At 40.9% G+C, this 21027-nt stretch overlaps 1 protein-coding gene across 1 annotated transcript; it reads left to right on the plus strand.

Annotated features, from left to right (window-relative positions):
• Nucleotides 1-1661: 1661 nt before the first annotated feature.
• Nucleotides 1662-2384, plus strand: LOC139750058 (serine/threonine-protein kinase B-raf-like). The gene has a single exon (XM_071664395.1). It carries the CDS (start codon nucleotides 1662-1664, stop codon nucleotides 2382-2384), a length of 723 nt encoding a protein of 240 aa, XP_071520496.1.
• The last annotated feature ends 18643 nt before the right edge of the window (nucleotides 2385-21027 follow it).

Here is a 21027-nt window from a genome sequence, read left to right on the forward strand (position 1 = left end):
CAGGACTTTTAGAGAGAGAGAGAGAGAGAGAGAGAGAGAGAGAGAGAGAGAGAGAGAGAGAGAGAGAGAGAGAGAGAGAGAGAGAGAGAGAGAGAGAGAGAGAGAGAGAGAGAGAGAGTACTCAATTTCTTACGACGAGATTTTGCCAATATCCCACGATAAGGATAGCGCTTAGCGCTTACCGCAAGAGGTTACAAAGTTACGAAGAACGAGTTATGTGAGATATATGATGTCAAATATTATGTTTGAGAGACTGAGAGATGGTATGTTTGTGCACTTAACGCCTAAAGCCCATGTGAGGGTAAGACAGAGAGGCGACATCCATCGTTGCCGAAGAAGTAACGTATGACAACTGCTGAAGTGCTGGATCACTGTACACTTATCACGAACCTTTCCGATATCTGCACACAAAAACACCCAAAACCTGTCAACAACGCTGGGCCAAAGGAATTCAAAAATCATTTGAAAGTTGCAAACAGCACTGATATTGAGCCCCCAGGGAAAACCAGTTAATTTATGCTTGAGACAGAATACATGTAAAGAAAACTGTTGCCAAATAGATATTGGTAGAACCAAACCAGAAAGGACATAATATATGAGAATAAAAGCATATCTAACTTTGTGCTATCACCCACCAGTAATTTCAACGCATATAAAGATATTACCAAACTCATACTAACCCTTGACAAACACATCTTCACTATACCCACGACAAACATATCTTTGATAAGTGTATCTCTACTATACCCTCAACAAAGCTATCTTTACTGCACCCTTAGCAAATGCATCTTCAGTAAACACTACACAAGTGTACCCTCACTTCATCCTACAGTAAACTGCATCTCTACTCGACCCTTAATCACCTGTCTCAACACTTCACACTCGAGAAACACCTTCATTCAAATATAACATCTTCACCACACTACACCCTCATCAAACGAATCTTCCTTATACGTTCTACAAACAATAAACCTTCAACAAACTCATCTTCACCCTCAATGAACTCATCTTCACTGCACCGTTAGTGAACTTAACTTCATCATACCATCAACGAACTCATCTTCACTACACTATCTATGTACTTATCTTCACTACATCAACGATCTTAATCTTCACCAACCATCAACGAATTTATCTTCACTACACCCTTCAGGAACCTATCTTCACTACACCTGCAAAAGTCAATTCCTTTCTACACTCTGAACAAACTCATCTTCACTACACCCTCAGTGACTTCATCTTCTCTACATCGTCGACAAATCTCATCTACACCACTTTCCTGATGAACTAATCTTCACTTCACAATAAACAAAGTCATCTTTACTATAATCTCAACTAATCTTCACAATCAACAAACTCTTCTTTACTTCACCTAATGTATGGCTAATGTATGTTCAATTCATCCTCAAAATCTTCAAATACATCCTAATAAACTCACATTTTCCATAACCTTCACAAATCCAACTCCACTAAAACCATGCCAATGACGCAACTTATATACTTTCTCCATTAAAGGTATCTTTACAACAGCATGTTTCACACCTTGATTATATTTGTCGAGTGTTTTCAATACACACACTTGACTATATTTATGAACGTCTGGGATACCAAAGTTGATGTGGTCGGGTATTACACAGATTTTCAATATATATCACCTCAAGATGACCTATCTCAAGAGACCACAGATCAAGGCTCTCATCTCCCACAAGGAGAAGGTTCTTGGCAAAGGGAGGTACGGTATAGCGTACCTCGTGCCATGTCAAGGTACCACCGCCGTACTGAAGGTCTCTAGAGACTGGAATGATCACCTTCAGGTCTTCATGGATGAGGCCGACATCCTAAGAAGACTAGATGGGGCTGGAGGTACGCCCACACTTCTTGGATATGCCCGATATCCTCCTGCCCTCCTGATGACCCAAGTGGGCAGCCGCTCGCTCTACCAACTGTTGTACAAAGTCAACACTGGCTTCGACCTCCGGGAGCTGGGGATCAAGGCAGGATATCGGCTGCTGGAGATCCACGAGAAGCAGATTATTCACAACGATTTCAAGTCCGACAATATTATCATTAGCGGTACCACGGAGGCTCCCGAGGTGAACATTATCGATTTCGGCCTTGCCTGTAGTCAGGGTAAGGAGGTCGGTTTGGAGTGCGACCAGTCTGACTTCCCCTGGATTGCTCCGGAGGTCACCATTGGAGGGCCAAGCACAACAGCCTCTGACGTGTATTCATTTGGCTATTTGATGAGCGAGATTTTGAAACATATTCCGGGTGACACCTCCCGCTCCATGGATATGGTGGATATGGCCCTGAGGAAGGAGCCCCGTGATCGACCAAGTTTGAAGGAACTGCTCGAACATCTTAAAGCAGATTCAGTCAAATAGATGGCGACTCTTATGATATGATTTATTGTGTATTATATATCATTTCTCTCTTGCGTAATACAATTGTATTACGGACACCACTTTTTCTAATCATTTGTCTTTAAAAAAAACAATATCAAGTGAAGAAAAATGAATAACGATAAATAGTAAAAGAAATCTCTCACTTCTTTATACCTTAACTATTACTTCTGTTGTGAAGGTAAAATTTCTCAGTGGCACCAACTTTTTTTTTTATCTAACCACATTCAAGGTTTTATTTCAAAAGATATAGAAATTATAAATAGATAAGATAACAAAAGATAATAAAGCAGACATGGATAGTAAAAAAATCATTTGGCTGATCGAGAAGTAAAGTCTGTTGACAAGGCTGAGATACCTGCGGATCAGTACGCGCTGACTCGCAAACTTGTTACGGAGAGACGTTCAAAGGGTTTCGAAGGCAATGGAAAATCCAGTAATAATGTAACCCCACCTGAATCTGCTCCCTTGCCGGAGGCTCCTTGGAGTCAGAGGCTTAAGGCATGTTTTAATTGTAGTAAGGTTGGGCACCAGGTGAGGGAGTGCTGAGCTCGGATGAAGGAATCCAGAGACTCTACCAAGGGTAGGCCGGTGAATCTCCTTTCAACTTTAGGGCCACCCAGTAATGTAAGAGAGGCTAACCCTGCTCTTAGGAAAATAGGGTGCTGCGCGAGAGATAATCAGTCTGTAGTAAAGGACTGTTTCGCTGGAACTACGACGCGTTCCTGTCTAAGGACTATGTTAGTAGATGTGGAATAAGAAGAAAAGTCAACGTATTGCAGGATTCTGGTGCGCTGCAGTCCTTGATGTTGGATGGCTTGGTGCTGATAGGAGAGTCTGGAGACCGAGTCTTGTTAGACGAGCTGTGGAGGTTCAAGGAAGCTCCACTAGTCGATATGCGTGTAGATACAGATCTCCTCACGGGCCATGTTCTAGTGGGAATTGTGAATAGGTTGCCTGTCTCAGGAGTGGATTTGCGTTAGGCTATGACCTAGCGGTGTTGCCTACGGGACCGGTGAAGTCCACGGAGGCAGCGCAGCTTGAGGAAGAGGTACCAGAGACTGTCCGCGAGTACGAAGACGCTTTGTCCATGGCAACTGGCCTGAGGACAGAGCCGTTGAAACGCAGAGACTGAGTACGCTCTCTGAAAATGAGACCAGCGAGAAGTTATGTGATACCTTCTGTGCAGGTCTGGACTCCGTTGAGACGGAGGGACTGAGTACACTCTTTGAGAGTGAAGACGGTGACGTGGGGCTGTGTGATGCCCACTTTGCTGGTGTAGACTCTGTTGAGATATAGAGATTGAAGACACCCTCTGAGAATGAAACTAGTGGGAAGCTGTGTGATACCTCCCGTGTAAGTTTCGAGTCCGTACAAGAACCAGTGGGTGAGGTTGAAGATTTGTCTCGGGCCCATTCAAGAGGGACACAGGAACGGACGACGAGCTCGTCAGTTGAGGAGCTTTGAGACGGGCGACGAGGTGTTGCCTTTATTACGCCAACTGGTGATTAAACCACGTGTTAATCATGATTCTACTCCTTTGAAGCAGAATGTTCTGGCTTGTAAGATCCACCTCCGAGCGGGAGCTGCGTCTGAAGAGGAGAATGATCTAGCTACGGGTCCCCTAGGGACCTGGGGTCCTGACGGAGGCGTGGACAGGACGGAGGAGAAGCTTTCGCACCTGACTGAGAAGCGACGGGAGGAGAGGTCTACCATAATGTCGACACACCCATAGGTCCGGCAAAGCCCACCTGTGACGAACTCTGGCGTACACGTGGGAGGTGCCCGGCCTATTGAACAGGTTCCTTGAATGGTAAGCCCACAAAGAGCAACCATTCTTCAGGAGGAGCTCGCTTGTAACCCTTACACCCGAGAACGACGGGACCTATCGGTTTTGCATCAACTACTACCAGGTCAGCAAGGTAACAAGGACTGCCCGTCCCCTCCTTCCACCAACAGTAAAGGTTCAAGCTTTAGCCCCTAGATGTGCCCCCCAATCTAGAAGAGAACTGAAGTGTTTCCTGGGTATGGTTGGGTATTACAGGATGTTATTTACAAAATTTTTCGCAATTGCAGCTCCTCTCATAAATCAACTGAAAGATGATGTCAGGTATATTTGGAGAGAGAAGTGTGAGACAGCCTCTCGTCAGTTACTAGCTCTACTTTTTAAGTATTTTATTCTGCAGGCTCCGAACAGACTAGCTGCAGATGCCAGTGATGTAGACACAGGTGATAACCTCTTGCAGGAGGACGGAGAGAAGGTTGATCGCCATGTTAGATTTGGTAAGAAGGTTAACCCCAAACAGATTACCCCACCATGGAGAAGAAACGTTTGGCTTTTATAACACCTTTGTATTTGTGCCCTTCAGGCAATCATCTTAGTGTGTACTGACTACCATCCCCCTTACAAAATGTTAACAAGTTCCGAGATAGGAGTTAGAAGTTATGTAGGTTGGCCTTGTTCCTTCAAAAGTACAATTTATAGATATTCAACATACTGTTGCCACACATAGTGTGCTAGCAGAATGTGTATCCTTCTCTTAACAAAATTCGTTTTCCAGAAATGTTCTCCTTTAAGGAGAGGGTTGTTACGAACCTGCGTTTTCGTTGTGTCTGTTTTATATGATTTTTTATGCTTAGGTAAGCCACGTGGTGACCTGAAAGGTCCCAAGAGACTCTTCGACCGGTCCCACGACTACCTGTGATCTAACACATCTCAAGCCAGGTGGTCAAATCAGAGTTGCATGTAGCAATCGTCCACTGATTATTCTTCTGGACTCATTGTCAAGTGACCCGTGGTCAGCCACGAGGTCATGCCTGGGAAAGGTCGCCCACACATTATAGTTGCGTCATCAGAGATGCAGGGCTTTGCCTTTAGACAGTGTGAGGGCCGGACATTAGGCCCTCAGCCAATCACGTCGGGATGAGGGCGTGACAATCAGTCTTTTGACTAATCAAGAGTAATTGTTGTCATTCCTACCTATTGTAGCCAAAAGCGGCAAGTCAAGGCCCCCTCCAAATTAAAGGCCTTCACTACAGTCCAGCAGCGGATTCCTTCAGCAGTTACGAACTCAGAAAAAGGCAATGTAGGTTCCTTATGCCAAACCCCGTAGCCACCGCTGGCCTAGATCATAAGATGTTATACTGTGTCGCGTCAGGTCTGAGTGTATGAATATATCATAACTTGTCATGAATCATCCCACGAATAAATGTCTCTTGTTTAATGTTTCTATAGTCAAATTTTCGTAAAGGAATGAGAATGTAGAATGTGGAATATAGAATGTTAAGTGTTAACGAAAGTGTTTGTAACCGATTAATGTGCTTTTGTTATCTTGTACTCGTCATTTCTTGTATCATATGTAGATCTAACCCTGGTGTTTGCTTTTATCCAATAACGTTAAGGTAGCGTCCGTAACAAAGCAATTAACCAGCTTGCTAGGATAGTAACAACTGATTGGCGTCCTCGCCAGAATCCGTAACAATGTGAAGATGACGTATTGACTTGGAGCAGTGCTTGTTTAGAGGATGCGTGCTTGTATGGCCTTGAACGAGAAGACGTGGTCATTGTCATGAATATTTATGACATTTCTCGGGGAAATGCTGCCCTTTCCCTGTTCAAGTCCATATAACCACACATATTTACCACAAACGTTGCTTGTTTTCCCTTTTCTGTAATTAACGTCCGCTCACGTGTTTTGTGTCTGTGGCATGAACGGTGCGTGAGCGATATGGTGTAGCGTACATAGTGTATCATATATCTTTCCTTTGGGTCACCTAGCCGGGAAAACACTGCATTCAGGGTCGCGATCATAATGAATGGGAAACACTGCTATAGACTTAGGTCTATCAGGGAGGTATGAGGGGCTGTTTTACCGTATGTATGTTGAGGTTCAGAATTAATCTCTGGAATGCTTTTGCCATCACTTTTGTGTATCCTGTACCTGCTTGTACATAATGAAAGCCTGATAGTGGTCATTATTCAGCTTGGTTATATGACTCTTGTGTGTACATTTTAAAGGATGTAGTGAACCTCAGTTGTCGTATGATGAGGTCATGAGGCTCCAGCTTCTTGCTGTGGCTTCCAATAGACTTCAGGGAAGCAGGTGATGGTAAGTTAGGTGTGAGTCCCATAAATGCTGAACGTTTACAGTCAAAGTCTGGAGAGTCCTTAAGGAGAAATTTTTTGTGGTTAACTTTCGTACTTGCTACATGAAGTTTCTTGTTAAGTTTTGGGTTATTCTTCACATAAAATGTCGCCCCCAGGTGGGTTCGAACCACCACTTTTCAGTTAAAAGTCGGGTGTGTTTACTAAGTATGCCACGTAGACAAGATAATACATCAGCTTGAGGTGGACTTTGTGACAGATCTTTAAGATGTTGACAGTCTTACATTACATAAAAGACTGATGTGTAACAAGAGGCGATGTAGCTCTTGTGTTCTCACCAAGTTTTGAACAGTAACATAAGTGGTCCTTGAGGGTTTCACTCTGAGGAAATCGTCACAAAATATTGGGATTCCAACTAGACAACCGGGATGATTATTACATTAAGCATTAAACATTACCTCTATATCCACAGTTCCAGCTACAGGTCCAACTGAAGCTCGGGTATTTCCAGGCCTCCGTAGCACAATAGATTAAACATTCCGTTGTTAACCTAAGTATAGGTGATTTGAGCTTACCAACTGACGACCCTTGATTGTAAGAACATTTACCAGGAACCTCAACATCCACAAATGGGAGTCACACTATGAGTCACACCACTCAGTACTCGGTATTGTGAGCATCACCACTCAGTACTCAGTATTGTGAGCCACACTATTCAGTACTCGGCAGAGCAATGTGTACTGTGTAGTTTGTTTGAATGTCGGAACTTCTTTTCTTCTGAAAAGTTGCGCCATTTATACAAGGGATTGATTCGTCCTTGTATTGAGTACTGCTCTCACATCTGGGATGGTTCTCTCTGCACATTTATTTGACAGAGCTGAGTTGAAAGCGATCCCAGTGTAACCTCCAAACTTGATCCTATTGTCCTACACCACAGTGTTGGTTCACATTCTCTTTTCTATAAGTATTACTTTCGTTTCTGTTCCCAAGAGCTGAATGCTTTTGTACCCCAACCACTAGCCAGACCACGCGATAGTCGTCAAGCTGCTGTGTCGCTTGATTATTGTGTGGCTATCGACAAGTTAAGGTTGGGTCGTTGCGATAATCGCTTCTCTGACCCACACAACTAAGGGTTTGGAACTATCCACCTCTTTATGTCTCTCCCAATAAATATGGCCTGGCACATGCTAAGAGACAGAGTTCTTACTTACTCCAAAATTCGTATTTACTTTCCCCTGTTTTTTCTTTCTCCCTTTCATATTTCTCCCTATGCCACAATTATGGCCCGGCCTTGGATGGGGACATCTGTACGTGGTTGGAGCCTTCACCATACAGAGAGTGATACAAGGATAATACACCTACTCAAACCTCCACATAAGTTATCTTGCCACCTCCTGTTGGCATTGTAATTCTTATATCTATTCCTGATAGAGTCCAACAAATCTTTGGCCTCGCGTCCTCGGAATTATGGGGAGTTAAGAATCTTTGGATTTCCACCTGACTACTGCCAATGAGAGGAACAGCTCAGACAGTAGTAGTACCGGACTCTCCCACGGCCTTTCCTTAATGTGTACTGGAAACCTCATGAAGGTGTAGGGAGTAAACTGATGGATCATTTTAATCCTCATTAGCTTCCATAAAGTCTGGATACTTCAGCAGGTTCAAGAGGCACACTTACTGATGAAGGTTGGTGGGAACCTAGAAATGAAGGTACACATATGACCACATCATAAGACCACATCTGAAGTTAAACAGACCCTTTAACGATAGGAACAAGAGTCATACATTCATATTAACTTTTGATCACCCAAAGGCTTACCACATACAAGTAAAGAAGTAATGGCCACACACAACAAGAGTATGCTATGTGTATTCCAGATGTTCATTCTAAACCCCATCATCCAATCTACAGCACCTAATATCTACCTGACAGAACTCAGTCTATCGGAATACAGCTTACAAATTCTGAATTTGATTCTGAAATTCGGTCTACTTTCCTTGGCAAATTGATATTTTTCCTTCTCCTTTTTATCGATACTACTTCTGTTTCTACTCCTGGGAGCTGTCTATTTTCGTAACTTCACCACTGGTAGGCCATGCAATACTCAACAACCCACTACATTACATTACCACAATGTGCCTGTTGTTAACAAGAGAGTCAACCATTGATAAGTCCTCATCTTTCCCTCCATCTCTAAGTCACACATACTTAAGGGTCTGGTTTGGCTTCGGCCGGACAAACGAGACTTCCTGTTGATAGGAACTTAACGTTTGTCACATGGATTAATTTTCTTCATTGTAATGTTACAGAAACATATACTTCAGCAATGACTATACCTAAGGTTAAACCCAGAAACTTCTACTTTAGTCATGAAGCCAAAACGCATGCTTCAGAAATACATCAGCAATGAAGCCTAAAATCACCCTCCAACAATATCACTAAATCATCTCTGTAAAAAATGACAAATCAAATGTATGTTCAGTAATGAAACTGGAACATCTGAAACAGCAATGAGACTGAAACAGCCGCTAATGTGATAACCCTGAAAATATCTGTTTCAAAACTGACAATCACACATCGGCTTTAAAAATGACACCAAAACATCTGCTTCAGTAGTAACACTGAAAGATGATTTTGTAATGATATTGAAAGATTTCCTTCGTTAATAACACTGAATCATTTGAGAAAGAAATGGCAGTGAAACATTTGCTTTGGCTATGACATGTGCTTTAATAATGACACTGTAAAATCGCCCCAGTGATGGCAATGAAACATCTGCTTCGTTCAAGTTAATACACATCACGTAGAGTAGTGGTTATCACGTGCGCCTAACACGGGAAAGGTCCCCTGTACAACTAAGGATATCATCACATTTCCTTGTTTGGAAAGTTTGTGATGGAAAGAGTTCTTTAATCAATTGCTATTACTGCTATTGGAATCAGTCAACTGAGGCTATTTAAGATAAGAGAACAGCCTTATGAGCTGTACACTACCAGGCCACTTTCTTACCAGTAAAGTTAAACAGTCACTACAAGTGGGCCAACACGTCTCCAGTCATTGCGTGTATTGCTAAGGGTTATACCACTGGTCCATATAACCCTGTACTGCAGCAGAGTGGCGCAGAACCCAGAGGTCCGTGGATCGAAACTTTGTTCTGCTACTAGTGTTTTCTGATCATAGGATGGGACTAGCGTTAGACTTGACCCATCCAGGTTAATAAAATCATTACAGTACACAATGTCAGAGTAGGAAGGGAAATGAAGGGAGAGTTGAATTGGTCAAGCCCAGTACTGGTCCCTTCCTTCTGTTCAGAAACCACTCGCAGCAGATCGTGTTTTCGATCAACGGATCTCTGGCTTATGGGTCCAGCCTCCAGCGCGCCATTCTGCTGCATCACAGGTTACATGAAACAGAGGTATAACTCAAGGCAATTAATCATTAACTGGAGAAGTGTTGGCAAAAATCATGAATCATTCCTATCATAATTACTTAATGACACTAGGGAAGTAAGAAGGATTACGGAAATACTGACAAATGTAAAATGGGTGCTAATAAAACGTCCATATGTACTTGACACACGTTCGAGTTAGTCACGTGTAATACTGGTATTGGTACGCCAAGTGACCCAACGTGAACATGAAGCATGACGCTCGTCTCTCAGTACCCATGATGCCACGTCCCAGGATTCAGTGGCGTACTGGAGAAGGTTGAGATCTTATCTATTAGAAACATAATAACTTTTTGCCTACATCTTACCCGTTATAGATGTGAAGATGACGCAATGATTTGAAGCAGTGTTTGTTCAGAGGATGTATTTTTTCATGGCCTTGAACGAAATGATCTGCTCATTGTCAGGAATATGCATGACCTTCAACAGGGAAATGCTGCCATTTCACCGTTCAAGTCCATGTAACTATACATATTTCCCATGAACGTCGGTTGTTCCCCACCCTCCCCCATTTTTTTTTAAGTAAGCTCCCAATTATGTGTGTTCTGTCTGTGGCGTGAACGGTGAGCGAACAATATGATGTAGCGTACATAGTGTACTTTATATCTTTCCTTTGGGTCACCAGGCCGGGAGGACATTGCATTTAGGGTCGCGATGAAAATATTTGGGGAAACACTGCAATAGGCTTAGGTCTATCAAGGATGTATGAGGGTCTGTTTTACATTATATATCATGAGGTTTAGAATGAACCTCTGGAAGGCTATTTACCATCACTTTTCTGCATTTTGTACATACTTGTACACAGTGAAATTATGCAGTAGTTATAATTCTACTTGGATATATGACTCTTTTATGCGCATTTTAAAGGAAGTAGTGAACCTCAGTTGTCGTATGATGTGGTCATGAGGCTCCAGCTTCTTGTTCAGGCTTACAGTACACTTCAGGGAAGCTTGTGAGGGTTAATTGGATGCAACTCCGATAACTGGTGAACGTTTACAGTCAATCTTTGAAAAGTCCTTTAGGAGTAAATCTTGTTAAATTATGTGGTTGTCTTAACATATAAAGTCGCACCAAGATGGGCTCAAACCAACCTTTCGGTTAAGAGCCGAACGCGTAAACCCATCGTACCGCTTAGGCTTGGTAATACCTTAGCTGTAACATCATTCAACTACTCTAATTAGTAAATAAGTCCATATGTTAGTAGGGCTTTTGAAGAAAACTTACTTCGCCTCATTTGAGGTAACGTTTGCCCACGAGTTTGTATCCATTACTACCAGTTGAAATCAGTTGATTCTATCATTATGTAGATTGTTGGATCGAGATTATCGAAGTCTTTGATAATTATAAATGCCTATACCAAGCCAACCTTACACCTTATCTTTTCTAAACTACGTGATTTATTCGTTTAGTCAGCTCTCAGGATTTGTTTCTCAGTCCGGAAATCATGCTGGTACCTCGTCTCTGTATCTTTCCATTCTGTCTATGTCTTTCCTTAAGCGGGGTGACTCTTTCTATAGTAAAGCTCTAAGAAGTTTGTTGTATATGATCTCCTATCTCTAAAACCATGCTGTCTCTTGCTTAGGAAATTTCTCCTCCACAGAACGTGATCCACTTACTTTCTAATGATCTTTTCCAGAACCTTACACACCACACACGTTAGTGAGACCGGTGTGTAAGTTCAGCGGCTGTTCCTGGTCTCCTTTTTTATATACAGGTTTGACGTTTGACCTTTTACATTCCCTTGAACAGCAATTGAAGTGGTCTATCAAACGTATATTTAACATATGATGATATCTCACTAGGGCCACGAGCTTTGCATGGGTCAAATAATTTTGCTGTTGTTGATATCATTTCTATATATGTCAACGATCTCCAAAACCTCCTCCTCTCTCAATCTCACTGGTGTTGTGGCTATAGTGTCTTCCACTGTGAAAACACTTTTGAACTAGCTATTCAGTTCCTGAAGTATCCTTACATCAAACATTACAATAACTCACACTGATTAGGTGCTCCTTAAGTGACAACTAGCCTTCTGATAAATCTGTGGAATAGTTTTAATTTTCAGCTGCCTTGTCCGAAATATTCGTTTCAAATTTTCTTTCTTATTCATTTCTTATTCTACATTACTAGTTCTGTTCTCCATTATACCTTGCTACGATTAGCTGGCTACAGTGCCGTCTCAATCACTAACATCGTTTTCCTAGTTAAAAATTTTAGTCAACCACGTCTTCCTCTTTCTTACCATTCTCCCTATATATCTAAGGCTTAACGTATCTACTCTCTACTCCCTCACGGTAAGTTTCACAGAACCGCTCGACAGTTCGTGGCTACTGGCTATTGAATTCCATTTCTCAATTTACTTTACCATAAAGATTATTGAGATTTGTGTAGTTTCCAAGCTTAAATCTCAAAAAAAAAATTGTCTCACCTCTCTTCGTTTAATGTGCTCTTTCACCTCATGTTCAACTTGAGAGTTCCATGATCACTTCTTGCAACTGATGTATCGCAGACAATGTTCTAAACATCCATGCTAACATTAGCAAAGATCTGTCTACTAATGATAGCGTATCAGTACCTCTCATCCTAGTGTGCTTCGTGATATGCTGGTGCAAGACATATTCCTGTATGCAGTTTACGACTGTGTCCCTTACTATCATGAGAATCCAAATTACGACAGTCTATATGGTTTTGGAACAGGTATTCCCCATTATCATTAATTTACCATTTCAAAGAAGTGGGTATTTTGGTGATTCATGTACCATCTTCATTATTCCTTCATTTCTATCACTGTGTATTTGCTCCTGTTCATTACAGTTCCTTGCAGGATTACTTACTAATAAGACCATAATAACACCACAATGCCCTTCTTCCCTACAGTTACTATTCCCATTATATACTGTCTGAATGAGCCAGCTTCAACAATTTCTTGAAACATCAGCCTTTCTCATTAAGAGGGCTAATCCTCCTCCTTTACCTTTCCGTTCTTGCTATAATGAGTCCCTCTAGGTAGAACAAGTGAGAACTTATCTCTTTGGTAAGCATATTTTCCAAGACTCTAATGATATCAGGTGCACTTTCCCTTATACTGTCCTTGAATTCCCGTACTTTACCACAAATGATTTACTGATCCATATTTGAATACATTCCTTTCAGTTTGTCATTATCATCTGACACTCCTGTTCCATCTGTAGTTCTTGAGGAGCTGCTCCATCCCTTTGCCTCGAACTTTTGTCTTATGACTCTACTCTTTTCTTTTCTCCCTCTCTCTCTTAGATCTATCACACTTGATGAATTTCCCCACTGAATTCCACCATGCCGTTTAGGTTCTTAGCCTTTCCAAGTACATCCTGGTTAGATGACTCCAAATCAAAGTTATCAGTAACTGGTCTCCCCTCCAGCACAAAAGTAGCTTCTGGCAATCCCATAGCCTCCAGCACTCTTTAAATACACATTTCCTCCTTCTTTTCCCTTTCTTCCTTACATGTTGTATGTCATCTCAATCCAAAAATAATCAGTGATTTACGTCTGTCATCTTGCTTTACTAATCTTTATAATTTCCGTGCCACGCACTTTCAGTTAGATCCCCCGGTGTGGGAGTGTCAACCTCTGTGTCTCCAACCTTCTCTATAATCTCTCTCTTGGCTAGCAAGCCTTGGTCCCTTATTCTCTGTACATTTCCACAACTTCCATCACCTAGCCGATGTACTTCATTGATTGCTTCATCTCTGACTGAACATACTACTTTTTCAACCACTTTGTTCAGTTTCCTGTTTACTTCTGTTTGTGTCATCCCGGGTCTATGTTCCTCTCCTTCACTCTCAACCCTTTGTTGATCTGCCTCCAAATTTCCTCCTAATCTTCCCCGCCCTCTACTTTCGTCAGTCTCTACGTGAATTTTTGTCCCTCTTTTCTACCTGATCAGCTTTTGATATCAATCCGGTAGATTCAGTGACCACTTTCTTTCTTTCCTCTACTTTAAATTCTGGTGGAAATGTTCCTGCAATTTCTTGATCAATATTGTCATCATATGTTTCGTCTGATTGCTCAGCCTTCAGTACATCATACTGTGTTTTTGTTATTCTTCAATTCACTTAACTCTAGTTTTAGCTCAGAGAGAGCTAGTGGTCCTTAAATCATCCTCTAAAATGATACCAGTAGAATATATCGCAGATTACTAGGGCAAATTTTCCTACAACCTGAGGAGAATTTAGATATTCAACTGCCAGGGTGATGTCTTTTGGTTACAATGAAAACGAATATTATTTTTCCCTTTGGCAATGAAGCACTTTTACTTACTGATTTATTGCACCAATGCACATTACAATGTTCTCCAGTCACTGTGTTGCATTTTTTTTTCTAGAGGACACAGATAAGATAAAGAAAAGATATTTATTCGCTCAAGTTGGCAAAACTCCTTCATTCGATTTGAGGTTGGGAAGCTTGTACTCACAAACCCCATTTAAACTCACTAAATATGGCGCTCTCAAACTGAATATGTAATGTATATACCACTTAGGGACCCTTTATACTTCATGCACTGTAGATCCTCCAAGATCTTGACAAAATAATAAGGATCATAACACGACCTCTCTCCAACCACTGAGTCCTGATGTTCATGGTACTGTACAGCAGCCTGCTATCAAATCATTAGCTCTTGGTGATTTCTGTCTACAGCGTTTGGATATCGACTTTGTGTAGATACATTTACTGTTTGTCTATAAGAAATAATAGAAAGAAGTCAGTCTTTGTCCATTTTATGTACATTATCATTTTTCATTAGAAATCATCTTTGAAATTAGCCAGATGAAATTTTACGATTCATTTCACAAAAATCTTCCAACTTGTCATCTCTAATCAAATTATTGGAAACATCAACATCAAGAACTGGCATTATGTGTTAGAACTTAAAGGCACTGTAGAGATTCACTGTAGATACATGAGTTGGCCACAATGTTTTCCTTTGTCTCAGACACTGAGGCAAATGACTGATTCTTGTTTCCTTCTCCTTCTCTACTCTGAAGCTCTTTAATGTTTTTATTACCCTGGAGTTATTGTTCCAGCACACTTCCACTGCGCTACTCTACTGCAGTACCTGGTTATATAGACTAGCGATATAACCCATGGTAATATAAGCACAGATTTAAGAAATGTCAGCTTACTTCTATTGATTGTTTAATTCTACTGATATTAAGAGGCCTGGGAATGTACAGCTGAAAATCAGTTTTAGTGTTTTTGTTGAACTGGCTTTCAGAATAAGGACGAGAATTTATAAGTCGAATTCTATAGACTTAGGTCTGCCAGGTATGTATGAGGAGCTGTAGTCTGTATGATAAGATTAACAATGGACCTCAGGAATACTTTTGCCATCAGTTGTGTGTATATATATGTATATGACAGTATCTCGAGTGGTTGCAAGTTACAGATGTATGACTCTTGGAAATGCGTTTTAAGTGTTCTAGTGAACACCAATTTTGATCTTATGCTGTGGTCATGAGGCTCTACTTTCTTACTGAGGTTTCCAGTGGACTTCAGGTAAGTTGGTCGAGAATCTATAAGTCGAATCTTATAGACTTAGGTCTGCCAGGTATGTATAAAGAGCTGTAGTCTGTATGATAAGGTTACCAATGGACCTCAGGAATACTCTTACCATCAGATGTGTGTATCCTGTAGCTATATACATGTATATAATGATATCTCGAGTGAATGTAAGTTATAGATGTATGACTCTTGAAAATACCTTTCAAGTGTTCTAGTGAACACCAATTGTGGACTTATGTTGTGGTCTGAGGCTCTACTTTCTTACTTAGGTTTCCAGCGGACTTCAGGTGAGTTTGTCTGGATGAGTTAGGTGTGATTCAGATACCTGTTGGAGGTTTACAGTCATCTTCTGGAGAGTCCTTCAGGTGAGAGTGTTTGTTTCGAACTCCTGTACCTGCTTCTTGAAGTTTCTTGCTAAGTTTTGGAGTCCTCATAGCATAAAGTGTCGGTCTAGGTGGGCTCGAACCATACACCTTTCGGTTAACAGCCGAACGCGCTAACCAAAGGTGTCACGAAGACCTGAAAATACTCCAGCGTCAGGTGGACTTTTTGATGGATTCATATAAGGCTGACGGTGTTAGATTACAACAAGACTGGTGTGTAACAAGAGAGGATGTAATGCTTATGTTCACTGCCAGTTTTGGACAAGGACAGAGGAGTTGCTTGTGGGCTGCACCTTGTGGAAACACACACAAAATATTGGAATTCCATCTTGACAACCAAAAACAATATTATTATATTAAACTTGTGTGACAATCACGTAATGATACAGATCATGATACTTACTTCATCATAAATATTATATGTCCAGGCCTCTGTGGTTACGTTTTCTACTGTTAACCCAAAGGTTGGTAGTTCACTCTCACACGTAGGAGACCTGTTACTGGCAAATCATTCATTAGAAACTTCAACAGGCAAACAAGGGAATTACAATTTGAACTACACCAAATAATACTTGGCAAGCCATTCTGTCACACAATTACTGCGTGATCTTTAGCAACTTAGTGGTTGGCCGATGCAATGTGTGTTACTTTAGCTACACTTTTAAGCTTTGGAAGTATATATTTTCCCTTCTCTTTCGGAGCAGGTACGACCTGATTCTTTCCCTAAAGCAATCAGCTTTACCTTCTTATTTCATACCCAATATTTATGATCTGTCACTTTATGAGAAGTAAGCTAATTGCTTCTTCCATTACTCTAATTCTTTCTCTCTTTTCTTTAACTAATTCTTTGTCTTTGAAGTTCTTCTGTATATTTCATTTAAGTCATATTTTCGATGAGGACTTTTCTTTAGAACTGAATATTTCCTTTCGAATATAAAGTGATATTGGTGAACGAAAACTAATGAACTTTGCACACCACATTCTCTACTTTACGAACTCTCCAGAGATCCACCAGAAATCATCAGGCATCAACAGGATGCGTAAAACGATTGTATTCTGCATCATTCTAGAAGCTCACTGGAAGCTTCCAGCAGGTCAAGGAGATAAAAGTCCTGACACACAACTTAGACAACAGGTTTCAGCATCAGAAACTGAAGCCACATAAAGAAATAACTTTATAGATTCACCATAAACCTCAGCAACATTATACTGGAATCTCATCACACAGACATAAAGAACGCTCCAAAGGCACTCTGGAAATCTCGAAAAGCAAATACAAGAGTCACGTCACAAACTTCATGTTAGACACCGTACATCGATCGACCTGACATGACAAGTTTCCCACCCAATCAGCTGAGGTCATCCTCTCTCCTGTCAAGGGGCGTAGATCTATAACATTTTGAGTGTTCATATTCGCATCAAACGTCGTCGACGTTGACTATATGAATGGTAACATTAATGATTAAGATTCTTCTTTACACTCATAGTGGTTATGTTGATTAACAGTTTATCTCTTGGTTCAGTTTATAGGGGATTTGGTATTCTTTGCAACATTTATAGTTAGTTATGAAGATGAATCTGGCGACATATGAGATGGTAACACCGCATGTGAGCAGCCCATTTGGCCTAAGTCAAGGTTCTGAAGTTCATGTTCCTATACGGAGGCTTGTTATCAGATCATCTATTCATGGTGATTTCTGCCTGTAGCGTGTGAACCTAAAGTCATGCGCAAGTCATTACAAGTTTTCTATAATATATGATATAAACGAGCACAACTTGGTCTACTTTTCGTATTAGTTCGTCTTTTACAGGAAAGAATGCTTGAATTAGGATTATGGCGGTTTCACTGTATGACTCGCTAAAATCTCCCACTTTCAGGACCTTCCAGTTTACCATCTTTATTCATCTCACAGAAACATCAACATCAAGAAATGGAGTTCTATGGAGAGTTTGACGGAAGCCTCCACCAATAGATACAGAAGTCGGCCACAAAGATCTACACTTGTCTCAGACACTGTGGCAAATGACTGAGTCTTCCTCCATTTCACTTTCCTACTCTGACCCTGTTTATGGGTCAGGTCCAGAAATTCGTCCCTTCCTTTGATAACAAAACATTCGAAAGATAGCATGCTTTTGATCCGTGGACCTCTGGATTATGGTCCAAGCACGCCTCCAACGGTTCATTCTGCTGCAGTACCTCGTTCTTTGGGCGAATGATATAATCCATGGCAGTAAAAGCTCCGACTTAAAAAGTGTTGGGTCACCTCTAGTGATTGTTTAACTGTACTTGTCCGGAAGAGGCGTGGGAGAGTAGTGCTCATAAAGCTGTCTTCTCTCTTAGATTCTATTAGCAATCATAGCCATTGTTTAGATGATATTTCCATGAGCAACTACCAACTCACAGAAATGTGAGGAAAACATCAAAAGTTAAAAGTTGCACTGTGGAAATTATGTTACTTTACAGAAGGTGTTTCACTTTCATTACTGAGGCATGTGTTTTAGTGTCATAACTGAAGCACATGATTGGATCTCATTACTAAAACATACATATCTTTCAGTGTCATTAGTGACGTACTTGTTTGTGTATGGGCACTGAAGCGAATGGTTGAATGTCATTGCTGAATCATAATTTACTGTTATTTCTGAAGCAGATCTCTCAGTGTCATTAATGAACCAGCTCTTTCAGTATCATCATTAAAGTAGATGTTTTAGTATCATTACTAAATCAGATGTATCAGAGTGATTACTGAAGTAGATGATTGAGTGTCATTACTAAATCAGATGTATCAGAGTGATTACTGAAGTAGATGATTGAGTGTCATTACTAAATCAGATGTATCAGAGTGATTACTGAAGTAGATGATTGAGTGTCATCATTAAATCTGATGATTGAGGGTCATTACTGAGGTAGATATTTTAGTGTCTATATTGAGGAAGGGAAGTTGATATTTGGTCATTACTGAAGCAGGTCTTTCGTTGTTAAGACTGAATCATACTTTGAATATCATAGTACAATCAGATGCTTCAGTTTCATAAATGAGGCAGATTTTTTTAATCACTACTTATAGGTAAAGGGAGAGCAACGGGCATTACGATTGCCGACTCTGTGTTTACAGACGAGCACACTGTAATCATGTAATTTCGTGACATGTTGAGGACTGCATTGCCCGCCAGTGTTGGAGGTATGAAACTAGATAGATTCCTAAGGTAGACACCCAAAATCAAAATAAGAATTTGTAAGTCGGATTCCTATAGACTTAAGTCTATCAGAAAGGTATGTGAGGTTTAGATTGAACTTCTGGAAAAAACTTTCTTTACAGTTGAATATATCCTGAAACCTATTTGCGTGTCTGTTGTCAAGCAGTGGAGTTGCAATAAGCTACTTTCGATGTATGATTCCTTCCTCAGATCTCTAAGCATTCTAATGAATCTCATGTGCGGTGTTATGATGTCATGAGACTCAACTCGTTTCTTTCCTAACATCTACGATCTGATCCTCTTCTTCCAACGGTGGGATTTGAAAGTCTCTTTCTTCTCATAAGTTTTCTTAGAACTACGACCTATACATTTCTAAAAGGTAAGTTTTCTGCTTTCTCTGAAATTTCACTGTGTAACAAAACTATTGTTTCTGAGTCGTGTTATTTGTTAATTGGTTATTAATAAAAAGTAGAGAAAAAGGCTATCATTCCCTTCAAACTTTGCTTTTGCGACCATTACAGTGATATTTTGAAATTTACATATTTCCAATTGGACAACAGGAGAATGTACACATTTTTATTCACATAAAGTCAGAAAAACAATAACATATGAGTCAGAATTAACTTGTATTAACACTGATGTTAAACAAAAATAATCACAAAACTTTTAGAGGTGAGGAATTTTTCGAGATTTACGATTGTAGTGTAAATCACTTTCACGAATCAGACTCCAAACATAATCTCCCATCATGTTCTCGTTACATGTTCCTTGGTAGCGTTGTTCAAAGTCCAACACATCCTGGTGGAAGCGCTCGCCTTTCTCCTACGAATACGTTTTCATGTTTTCCTTGAATTTTTGAAGATGAGCGTCAAGAATATGGACTTTGAAGAAAATCCAGGAGCCGATTTTGTCGTAGTTCTTCCTCATAGACTCAACCAGCTCGACATCGTTTTCGGTCTTGTCATTGCCCAGGAAGCCCCGAACCACTGTAGCAAGGTGCCTTCTCCTCCCTAGTGAGCTTCTTGGGGAATTCCTTGCACTCCAGGATCTTCTCTATCTGTGGTCCGACGAAAACACCGAATTTGACCTTTGCCTAAGACAGCTTAGGGAGGAAATCTTCTAGGTACTTGAAGGCTGGAGATTCCTTATCTAGAGCTGTGACAAATTGTTTCATAAGGCCTATTATTATGAGCAATGGTGGCATAAACACCTTCTGGGGGTCCACCAGCTGCTCCCACTTGACGTTGTTCATTCCCACAGAGAATTCGGTCCAATGTGGCCAGTCTCGCCCGTGGTAGAGCACCGCGGTGTCCCTGGTGTCCCAAAGGCAAAGAGAGCAGGGAAACGTGATAAAACCAATTTGGAGACCCATCAGGAATGCCACTGTTTTGAAGTCTCCGATGACCTCTCAGTTGTACTCATCATAATTCGAGACGTTCAACAAGGTCTTGGCACTGTTGTATTCTTCTTTGAGGTGCACCTAGTAACAAGGGGAAGAGACTGGTACTTGTTCTCGTTATGGATCAGCTTGACTTTGAGCCTCCTGGAAGAGCTGTCAAATAACATAAGAATCCGCCAACCAAACGAGCAACAATTGTCTGTCTACCTTCCAGATTTTTTTGCATCGCTTGCAGGTGCAATGAGGTGCTTAGAATTTGTCTTGATACCCGACAGGTATGCCGAAATATGCCTTGTAAGCCTCGCACATCTTAGCATATGCCGGTGAGAAATGATTTTTCGCTCTTGTTTTGCTAAATTGGCGGCAAACATGGAAAAATGCCTCTGGCGGATGCTTGCAGCCTTTAGAGGCTATTTCAGAAAGATGTTTGTACGTATATGTATCAAATTAGGCAGCTAGATCTAAATTGAACTAGTTAGCTTAAGGCCCTTTATCTATATTAATATCTATATTACCGAAAACTTCTAGAAACTTCTATATCAGCTACTTGGCA

Source organism: Panulirus ornatus, chromosome 9 (assembly GCF_036320965.1).
Source record: "Panulirus ornatus isolate Po-2019 chromosome 9, ASM3632096v1, whole genome shotgun sequence".
NCBI classification, from domain to species: Eukaryota; Metazoa; Arthropoda; class Malacostraca; order Decapoda; family Palinuridae; genus Panulirus; species Panulirus ornatus.